This window comes from Oxyura jamaicensis, chromosome 10, assembly GCF_011077185.1.
Source record: "Oxyura jamaicensis isolate SHBP4307 breed ruddy duck chromosome 10, BPBGC_Ojam_1.0, whole genome shotgun sequence".
Classification (NCBI taxonomy): Eukaryota; Metazoa; Chordata; class Aves; order Anseriformes; family Anatidae; genus Oxyura; species Oxyura jamaicensis.
In genome coordinates, this window is record NC_048902.1 from 9,470,695 (window position 1) to 9,481,536 (window position 10,842).

Genomic DNA, 10,842 nt, shown 5'->3' on the forward strand with positions numbered 1-10,842 from the left:
ATTTGGGATGGGGCAGTTGTGTTGCTGGGGTGGTCGGGTTGTTTCTGGAGGTGGGGGAGAGCCATGTCTCCGCGGGCCGTGCTCAGGGACGTGATGCCTCCCAGCCCAAAGCATCCCCTGAAAGCCCTGCTGTCCTTTCTGGGGCGGTTCTGCTGGGTTTGTGGGGCTTTAGGGGAGGTTGTCCCCCAGGGACACCACATCCCACCACACCACCCCGTCGGGGCCCTCGTCCCTTCAGCAGGCAGCACGCAGAGCAAAGAAAGGCCCCTGGTTCCTGCAGCTCCCAAAGGGTAGCCCCAAACCCTTTTTGACAAATCCCTGACGGATTAAAAATAGTAATAATAATAATAATCAGGAGGCAGAGCTGTTTTCCATTTAGCCTGAGCTCACTTCACACTCCTCCAGGAGCTTAAAGAGGCCTTCAGAAGGAGGCTGATGGCAATTCATGCCCACTTCAGTGCCCTTTTTGCAAAGCTCATGGATTTAGGGCCAGAAGAGACCACCATGATCACCTGAGTGTCCCTTCTGACAGCTCCAGAGCTTATCTCTTTGGTCCTCGTCCACCTCTTGGGGCTGGAGGACCCCCAGCATCTTGGCAGCATCCTTGGGAAGCTGCCCGAGCCAGGCTGGACCAGCACGTGGAAGAGGGGAAGGGGCCCTGGGGAGAAGTCTTGTGGCCGGGAGGTGACTCTGGGAGGGAGCCGGCATGTCCTGAGGCACTGGTGACCTCCCACGGGAGGGCCCTTTGCAGCACGGGGCAACGTGGCCCCAGAATCCTCCCCACAAAGGGGTCAAACATTGACCCTTCTCAACAAGTCTTCCAGCAGAACCACACGACCCTACAGCAAGGGATTGGGTGCCTAAAAAGTGGTGTAAAACTCAATATGAGCTGGAGTTAAAGCACACTGAGGCTCGCCCAGCAGCTCTGCAGGAGCAGAGCTCTGGTGTTCCCTGTTCCCCCAGGGCCAGGCCGGCATTGCCTTGCAAAACCCAACAAAGTGATGAGCCAGGGCTAGGAGGAGCCTGTGGAGATGGGGACAAGGAGGGCAGGGGACACACTGTGAGTCCCCGGGGGTGCATACCAAGCCACCAGGTCTATGGCCAGCCATGGGGCTTTGGAAACCGCCACCCTCTCCTCTCTTCCCCCTGCATCCATCCCCTCCTCTCAGGGCTTTGCCGGGTGGCTGGGGCACAGGGCTGGACATGCTCTGCGAGGAATGGGGCAGACCTGTCCCCAGCCCTGCTCACCCCTCGCTCCCCCAAGCGTTCCCCACCTGAAGGCTGTCGTTCCAGATGTCCGTTGTATCCAGGATGCTGTTTTACCAGCCTCTGTGCTCCCACTCTCCTTCCCTCCCTCTTCCCTTTTGTGTATATAATTATTCCCCAGCACTCCACGACAGGGCTGTATTATGTGCGGGGAAAATGATTATTAAATCTCTGCCTGAAATCGCACGCTGGAAGTAAAAATCACGCAGGAGGCCGGGACCGAAGGTGCTTCCGCTGAGCGGGATCCACATCCTCCACCCCTGGTACTTGTATCCTCCATCCTGCCCCTGCTATCTGCATCCCCTACTCCTGGTACCCTCATCCTCCATCCCATCCCTGGTACCTGCATCCTTCATCCCTGGTACCCACATCCTCCACCCCTGGTACCCAAATCCTTCATTCTCCATCCCTGGTACCCGCATCCTCCACCCCTGGTACCCATCTCCTTCCTCCCTGGTACCTGCATCCTTCATCCCATCTCTTGTACCCATATAGTCCATCCCTGCTACCTTCATCCTTCATCCCTGCTACCTGCATCCCCAGTTCCCACATTTTCCATCCTCGAGCCCCCAAATCCCATGGCAAGTGCCCTGTCAGCCCCCTGCCCCCCTCTGGGTGCAGCAGTGGGTGCCAGCACACTAGCAGGTGACACCAGGACGTCCCCAGGCGTTCCCTCTGCGGGAGGAAGACCTGCAGCGCAACCCTTCCTCTAACAAACACCTTCATAATGCTGTAATCAATAGGTGATTAGCTGGGAATGCTTTGGGAAGTTCATGGCAAGAAGGCGGCTCGTTATTCTAGTGACACGTTTTAGAGAGGCACGCGATGATTTTGGACTATTTAGCGGCTGATGATGCAGCAAATGGCCCAGCGATGCTCCGTCCGCTGGACCAGACAGCAGGGCTCGCTCGTTCATACGTGCCAGCTTGGGGAGAGGCCCCCCCTAACCCAGCTTCTCCTCGCTCGCTTGCAAGCAAGCTCCAATTAATCATTTATTTGCTGTTAAATATTTACCTTCCCCTTGCCGGGAAGTGTTTGGGGAGATGCGGGAAGGTCCCATCCCTGGGAAAGTCAGCCTGCAGGGTCGTGGGGGCTGCCGGAGGCTTGGGGGCTGCTGCTTTTCCTGGGAGAGGGATTGCTTTTCAAGGCGACGGTGGCAAAATCCTCAGGGATGGTTTGGAGCAGTGGCACAGTTTTGGGAACAGGGAGCAAAACCCACGGCTTGCCCTGCGAGTTGATGCTTGGGGCCGGGCGAGCCTTTGGGAAGGGAGGCGAGGGGGGGCACAGCCACACAGCCAGACCCCGTCAGCGAACCCAAAGCTCCCCAATGCCCCCTGCTTTGATCCCACCGCCGCTCCGCTTCAAAGGCTGCGAGGCAGGGGCCGCTGGATCACTTTGATCCCCAGCATCTCCCAGCCTCGCTCCCGTCCACCCTCTCCTGGAGATGCATTGCCCATCACCGCGCCGCTCCTTCCCACGAAGCCTTTGAAGTCCCCTCTTGTCCTCCTGCCCCGTCCGCTGCCTCCCCAGCGCCTTGGCCAAGAAATTCCCTCCTGAATGAGAAGCAGCACGGCCAAAATGCCGAAACGCCAGCCGCCGAGCCAGGGCGTGATTTGCAGCCGAGCTGATTACCCAAACTATTTAAAATGAAGCAAAACAATGGTGCTCCAGATGTGCAACATCTGCCTCGGCAGGTATCCAGCTGGGGAGGGGAACACCCGGCCGGGGGCACGCAGGATTTTAGCTAAAGAGCTCCCGGCGCTGTTCTTGGGTGCAGGGACCACACTCGAGCCCCCGGGGGTGGGGGGAGCACCCAGTGCTCCCAGTTGGGTGACTGGTGGTGGCTGGTCCCATGCTGGTCCTGCAGGCTGGGTCTGTCCCATTTATTTGCTTTAGGATGTTTAGGCCAAGTGCCATGTTTGGGAACATGCAGGCTGCTGAGGATTCGGGTTTTTTTGGGGGGTGGGGGGTATTTGGGGTGAAGATTTTGGGCCTGGTATTTGGGGTGGGGAAGCGCTACATTCATTTTAGCTAAAAAATAAGAAAAAAAAAAATGATTTTTGCAACAAAGTGAGACCTACAGGTGAGGGAGGAGGAGGGCACATCCCCTCTTGGCACCCCTGTGGCTCACACTGGGGACACCCTGACCCCCTCAGCCGCTTGCAGCCCCCAGGGCCACCCATCATGGGGGTCTACCCCAAAACCCCAACCCCATGCAGACCAATGGGGTCCGGGCCGTCCCTCCCTCCCCATCGCTCCCATCCCAGCTCGCCCTGCTAAAAGGCTTTGGCAGCCAGATGTAGCAGAGAGGGCGGAAGAAAAGACCAAATCCTGCTTTACATTTAAATCCTCAGCAGGTAGCGAGCGGCACGGAGATATTTAACACACCCCCCCACCGCCCATTTAAAATAGAAAGTGCAGGGAAGGGCGCTCCTAAAAATAGAGTGAGCGTGGCTGCTGTCACACTAATCCCCCTGAGGAGCAGGGGGGGGGGGACGGTGGGGACGCGGCCCCTCCTGGCACCCAGGTGCCAGCAGCCCCCTGAGGAGTGGGTGAGGATGAGGAGGAGCTGGGACCCCCTGGGCTAGGGAGGATGCACTCGCCCTGGAGCTGGTGCTGTGCTCGCAGCCTCCAGGAAAACGGAGGTGATCTCATTTTAGCCAAGGGTTTCAGTGAGATCATTTTCTGCCTTATTAAAAAATAATAATAGCCGGGTGTTTCCCAGGGACGGCTCTTTTCCTGCCCTTTTTCCTTCTTCTTTGTCATCACTGAGAAGGAAGAGGTCACATAGGCCTTTTTTTCACCCCTTCTCGCCCAAGGAATAAATAATAAAAAAAAAGAACTAAAAAGCAAGCTGGTGGCACTTTGGGGACAGCAGCGATCCCCTTTTCTCATCCAAGAAGTTTCTTGCTGCTGCAGCTCCAGCTGGGGGTCCCAGCCTGCTCTCAGCATCCTCCAGAGCCAAAGCATGGGCAAGGAGGCAAGAAGAGAGGTCTGGGCTCTTGGGCAAGGGCTGAAAGCCTGGGGAAAGCCCCTCACTTTCTGCTGGTGGGGATCGGATGCGCTCCGCTTGGCTCTGCCCCACTCTGGGGGCACAAAGACCTGCTGGGGGACAAGGCCGTGACATAGGGCCGGGGTCCAACCTGGAAGCAGGGTGGGGGCTGACCTACAAGGGGTCCATCCAGGAGGCAAGGTACCCACAGCATAGAGGGCTGGGGACAAGGAGCTGCACAGCTCCATGTTGAGCTGTGTGGGCTCCTGGGCCATGAGCAGGGCGGGATGGGGGGTCCAGGTGTACCGACTGGGGCTGTTTCATTTCATTGCCACCACGTCCAACACACCCCCAGGCTGCATCTTCCTGGTCGGACCTCAGGCAGGGTCTCACCATTCCCATGGGCTTCCCGATCCAGCCCGCTCACCCTGAGCCAAATCCCTGGGGACACCAGGCTGCGTTTTGTCCTCCGGAATGGCCCCGGGCTGCTGGGTGCTGGTTTACGGTGCATTGATGGTATTTTATAGGGTTTTCCCTAAACTGCTGCATGCTGGCATCTAGCACAGGGGTGATGATGCACAGAGCAAGGGCATGGGGTGAAGGTCGGGGAGAAGCCTATGCAGTGAAGATGGGGTGGCAGGTCTAAGCCTGAGGACTTGCTTGCCTCCAAAAGTACTCAAAAAACAGGGTGACAGCAGCAAAATCACAGAATCACAGAGTCCTTGAGCTTGGAAAAGACCTTCAAGATCAGAAACAATGGAAGGCTGGTTTAGCACTGCAATTAATTATTCTTGGTGGATGAGGAGGTCCCCTGGGTGTGATGCTGGTGGAGATAGAGCAGATTTTTGTGGTTTGTGGAGTGTTTTTGGTGGTGTGTGGATTTTTGGTTTCAGTGTGGACTGCAAGGTGCCAGGAAGTTGCTCATTCGTCTGCCTTCCCATCCTTGTTTTGCGAAGCTCGTGGTTTCTTTCCATGAGGAAAGGAAGGGCAGGGGAAGGAAAAGGAAGGGGAGAGCAGAGCAATCCTGATAAATAGCCGTAGAGATGTCACAGAAAGGGACATGCTTGGGTGCCAGCCCCTTTACCATGTTGGCACTGTGTATGGTCTGTCCCCTGCAGCACGCTGGGGACACCCCCCATCCCCAAGCCACCACGGTGCCGCTGGTCCTTGGTATAATAAACTCCTTGGAAGGGATGGTGGGTTTGAGAACAAGCCTGGGAGCATCCATCACACGACCTGGGGACAGCCCTGCCTCAGTTTCCCCACCTGTGGAGCTGAAATCTGGGGGACAAAGGAGGTGGCAGTCACTGGTGGCTCCGCACGGCTGGGTGTGAGGGACTAAGGGACGCCATGTGCGTGGGGATTTGGGGTGCCTGCTTCCTCCTGCCCCAGCGTTGGGTGGGGGAGAGGGGGCCTCAGCCCAACATGGCCACGAGTTGGGCTGGGGCGGGTCCCGGCTCTGGTGGCGGGGTCCACGAGCACCCCAAAAGTGCCATGCAGTTGGGTGGGCTTCACCAGTCCGTCCGTCTGCCCATCCGTCTTTCCGTCCGCCCGCAGGTGGTGAGCCAGATCGACCGTCTGACGTCCGACTTCGAGTTCGAGCTGGAGCCGGACGACTGGACAACGGCGACGGCCAGCAGCACCTCCAGCAGCGAGAAAGGGGGCGCCGCCTTCGAGCTGGGACCCCTCGACTTCGCCGCTGCCGACATCCTCTCCGACAGCTGGGAGTTCTGCTCCTTCCTCGACGCCTCCACCCCCTCCGACCAAGGGGACGGTCCCGAGCCCCCCCGGCCGCAGCCGCCGCCGTGCCGCCAGCCCGACTACCGGCTGATGAACGGCGGCGTCCCCATTGCCAACGGGCCCCGGGGGGGGACCCCGGACTCCTCCAGCGAGGAGGCGTTCGGTGCCCACCACAGGGGTCCCCACCAGCGGCCGGCCGGCACGCGGGAGCGGGTCCGCTTCAGCGACAAGGTGCTGTACCACGCGCTGTGCTGCGACGACGACGACGGGGACGGTGCCGACGAAGGCTCCCCGGGTGAGGATTGTGGCGAGGAGCCCGGCCGCAAGGCGACCTCGAAGCATCCCCCTGGGGGTGGCGGCGGGGGGCCGGCGGCGGCCCGGCGGCCGACGAGGAACAGCAGCACACAGACTGTGGCTGACAAAAGCACCCAGACGGTGCTGCCTTACATCAGGCAGAAAAGCAAAAGGAAAAACTGACGCCGGCTCCCGAGCGGGTTGGGGTCGGCCGAGGGTTGGGTTGGGTGGGTGGGAAGCCTGGGAAGGGTCAGAAGTATATATATATATATAAATATATATTTAAATACATCGCTACTATGAATAAAATCGAGATGAAAAGGTGGCAGAGAAGGAAAACGTCCAACTACCTACCCGTCGTTTCCGAGGCTCAGGGAATTTTAAACTGTTTTGTGGACGGAAGATGGAGCTCAATAAACTGTTCATCATGGAGAAATGCCAACCATAAGATATATATATATCCTATGTATATCTGTGCCCAGAGAGGGAAGCCTCTCCTGGGGACGTGGGGACACTGGAGGGGTTGGTGGCAGGGCTGGGGAGGGCAAAGATCCCTCCCTGGGGTGTTTTATCCCCATTTGCCATAGGCACGAGCTAGGAAATACAAGGAGCCGGTGCAGTCTGCTTGCAGGTTTTCTCAAAAAGTGCTCTATATTCACCCGAAATCAGAGCTTGATGCTCTTCCCTTTTATCAGCAGGGAAAACGGGATAGGAAAAAAACAAAAACAAAAACAAAAAAAAAGAGAACCCACAGACAGTTTTTAGGGGAATTAACCCCAGGAATGGCAACAATGGGTTTTGGGGACCCTCATGGCATCACCTGGGGATGCAGTACAAGGCAAGGCTATATTTCTGATAATATTTTATCAGCAATTTTTATAGGTATTTCTGATGCTAAAAAACCGGAACCTGCCCTGATGGGAATCTACACCCATTAGCTGGAAGGAGTTAAAATCCTTTTTTTTTTTAGAGCTTTTAGGCATTTTGGTTTAGTTTTTAGGAGTTTTTCTCCACTGCAGCTGCATCAGCATCATCTCCCTCTGCATCTCCCCGTGACCCCAGGGCTGGGACCCCAAGACAATTTAATTTTCACAAACAGGGACATCAGAGTTTGGGATGTCCCTGTCCCACATGCCAGAGAAAGGACAGCCACCACCATGGAGAGACATGGGACGGGACAACTCTTTGCTCCTTCCATTACTCTGCGTGTCAACAGCTGGTTATTTATTTTTACGAGCTGTTTTTACAGCCGGGCACCATTGGATAGATGTGATTAATAGAGGCAGCTTTGTTCCTTAATAACTTCTGGAGAAAGATGCCAGGAGGGGCACGAGGCAAAAATTCAGAGCAGCCCAAGCTGCAGGCAATGACCTTGTGCTCCTCTGCATGCCCAGAAACAAGCACGGAGGGATTCTGCTGGTATTATTTAGCAGGAAATCCTGTTTGAGTGGGTTTGGGGGTGAAATTCAAGAGGAGGATAGGGGTTATTATTAATAGAATGTTAATTATTAACATCCATCAGCCCACACCAAAAACTGCTCAAACTGACTCCAAACCAGCCCCAAACACCCAGGGAAGGCCAGGATGGGGGCATCACTCCCCGTTCCCTGTTCCCAACCCTTTCTCAGCCCCCCAAAAAACATCAGGAAAGCCCCAAACAGCACCCGGTGTCTCACGAGAGCTGGCAGAGGAAGGGGCAAAGGGCTCATGTTTCCTCCAGAAGCAATAAAGAAACAATCAGCAAATAAAATGAGGACACGACCCGGAACGGCGGCTCCGGCTGCTCCGCGCCCCGGGGATGAGATGCGACAGCTTTGCTAATTCTTGCCCTTTCCTCGCCCGCTGGCGGGTACCGTGCCGGCGTTTGGCACGGTTTGATGGGTTTTAAAGCAGAATTTCGGCTTTGCATGTGAATCAGCTGCCTCCAATTGGGCCCGGTGAGCAAAGCAGGTTCCTTGCTTCTGCCATCCTGGGGGGAAAACGCACAGAAATGGGTTACCTGGGGAGGAGGTCAGGGAAAGTAAAAGCAAAATGAAGCCAGGCTCCCCAGGATCTGTGACAATGCCTGCATCCCAAACACCCTGTGAGGCTCTCAGCTGCTCCATCGCCTGTAAAAGCCCAGGAGCCCTTCATGCAGGGGGAGCCCGTGGGCCCCCAGCCGCCTCCCCTCCTGCCTTGGTGGCCCCTTCTATGCCTCGGTGGCCCCCAGGGACTGCACATTGCTTTGGACCAGGTGCTGGCCATGGCTGGAAGACAAATGCTTTGTTTTTCCAAGGGAGAAGCTATGCCTCCTGCCTCTGCTAATGTACAGCATCTTGTCTTATTTGTTCCTTGCTGTTCCACAGCTGAATTACTGCAAGTAATGTACCAGCACCTCGCGCAATGCTTCTTCTTTATAACCACGCAGCCGGCTCGCCTTCAGGCTCTCCTTTCGGATTTCAGGGCCAGCCGGGAGCTGTTTCCACCTCGGGATGCTGAGGATCTTCCCTCCTCATCCTCGCCCATCCAGTGCTGTGGTGCTCCACGCAGTGGGGGAGAATAAAAGGATGCTGCGGGGCAGGAGCATCCCCGAAAGCACGGCTGTGTCCTCCCCAGCCTGATTTCGCTCTGCAATGCAGCGAGCGGGGGGTCGCATCCTCCCCGGCTCTGCTTATCTCCAGCAACGCTTCCACTGCGTGCTCTGGAGCTGGATAACAGCCTGGTGGAGGTTATCTCCTTGCAGAATGCCTGCAGCAGGAAAATGCATTGCTCACAACAGCTTCCACCTCCCCCCACATCTCCCTCCCTGGGTTGTTATCGCCGAGCCCTCCTGGTGCCATGGGATGGAGATGTGAGAACCAAGCCTGGCTCTCCAGATCCTGCCTGCTCCACCGGGAGAAGGGAAGGTGGGGTTGGGGAGGTGGGAAGGAGTCAGCCCAGCACCCCCACGGAGGGACGAGGGGGGCAGCTGGTGGCAATAGGAAGCCCAGAGTATCAGGCAAGATGGTGAGGATGAAATAGGTCCAAGTCTCAGTGGGAATAAATGGGTAGGATCAACGGGGCATGGCCAGTGTCAATGGGACACAGATGTGGAGGTAGACACAGCCCGTTATCCTTCCTGGGCTGGGATCAAGAGGATTCTGGTCCTCTGGTGGTCATGGCTGGGCTTGACCTGGACGCAGCTCTTGGTATCCCAACAGGTAACACAGGTCTATTTATCGTGCTAGGAATTGCTCTTGCTGCACGGTGGCTGGGTGCTCTCCCGCCACTGGGTGGCAGTGGGTGCCCATGCACACGCATGTGCCACCATCCCTGTCCTCATCGTCCCTTCCTCCTGCACCCTGCCAGGACACAGGGACCATGCTGATGGTGCCCCTGGTGCTTCCTGGTGGCCCCGTGTCACGTCACCTCCGTGGTTGCCATCTTCCCTTGCGTAACCCATTGTGGACACGGGGATGCCACAAAACATCCTCCCCAAACACAGCCAGAAAGAGAGGATTTGAGGCCAAAAACATCACTTAGACCCCATGTCCCATAGGTAGCAGCAGCTCTTTGGGTCTTGTCCCCACCGTGGGATGGGGGCTGCTTAGATGAAGTTCCCGCACACACACCATGCTCTTGCACTCACCCTTGGGGACGAGTTGCTCAAAGCACCAGTTCCCCTTCACAGACATCCCCCAGATGGGGACAGCAGCTGCTGGTGACCCCTCAGCAGAACTCCAGGACCCATTTGTCCCCCCAGGGCTCTCATGGTGGCTGCAGGATCTGCCCAAGCATGCAAAAAGGCAGCGGTGCCGGAGCAGCCCTGGAGGTGCTTGTAAGACAAGGGATGACATGCTTGATGGGACTTCTTAATTAGCTCTCACTAAGCCAAAATGTACCGGGGCTCCCCTGGCAGAACAGCATCAGACAAAACATTAATCACGCTCCAAATAAATAATTAAAATGTTGTGGCTCTTGGAAGGAAAAATAATAATAATGATGATCGGGGAAAATGAAAGCTGTTGGCTTTGATGCCACAGCACTGGGGACAAGTGGGGCTGTGTCCCCAAGGCCACCTGAGCCAGGAGGGATTTTGTGTTCAGCTAAGTCCACAGCCAAAGTCTCAGGGTGTCAGAGCTCCTAAGACCCTACATCAGTGGTGGAACACATCCGTACCTCAGCTCTGCATTAAAATGTGAATTTTTAGCAACCATCTCCCACGGCTCCAAATGCTGGATGTGGCTCTTCCTGAGACATTATCCGTGGTCACCGCTAAATTTCACACTCCAGTGGGTGGGAAAACCCCTTTGTTCATCACTTAGGGAGCACTTTGGGGAGAAAACAACAAAAAGAGGCTCCAAAAGAAGAAAGCTCTCCCTCCCCAACCCCTTTTCGCCCAAGAGGAGCTGATTGCTCAGTGCAAGCAACGCAGAGCTTAAATTATCCATGGGGCCATTGGGATGGAGGAGGAGGGTTTGGGAAGGTCTGATCCCGTCCCCACCTTTAAAACCTGAAGCCTCATGGGTGGGCAGCATCCCTGGCCTTCCTCCTCCTCCTCTCCCCAAAGCCCTGGTTTCAGCCATGCTCTG

At 56.4% G+C, this 10,842-nt stretch overlaps 1 protein-coding gene across 2 annotated transcripts in view; it reads left to right on the forward strand.

The window, feature by feature from the left end:
- Positions 1-6,728, forward strand: part of INSYN1 (inhibitory synaptic factor 1) — an 8,700-nt gene extending 1,972 nt beyond the window's left edge. For both annotated transcript variants that reach the window (XM_035336022.1, XM_035336023.1), the window contains exon 4: positions 5,816-6,728. In XM_035336022.1, the coding sequence (XP_035191913.1) occupies positions 5,816-6,475 (660 nt within the window). In that variant the 3' untranslated portion in view covers positions 6,476-6,728. The remainder of the gene's footprint in view (positions 1-5,815) is intronic.
- Positions 6,729-10,842: the final 4,114 nt, after the last annotated feature.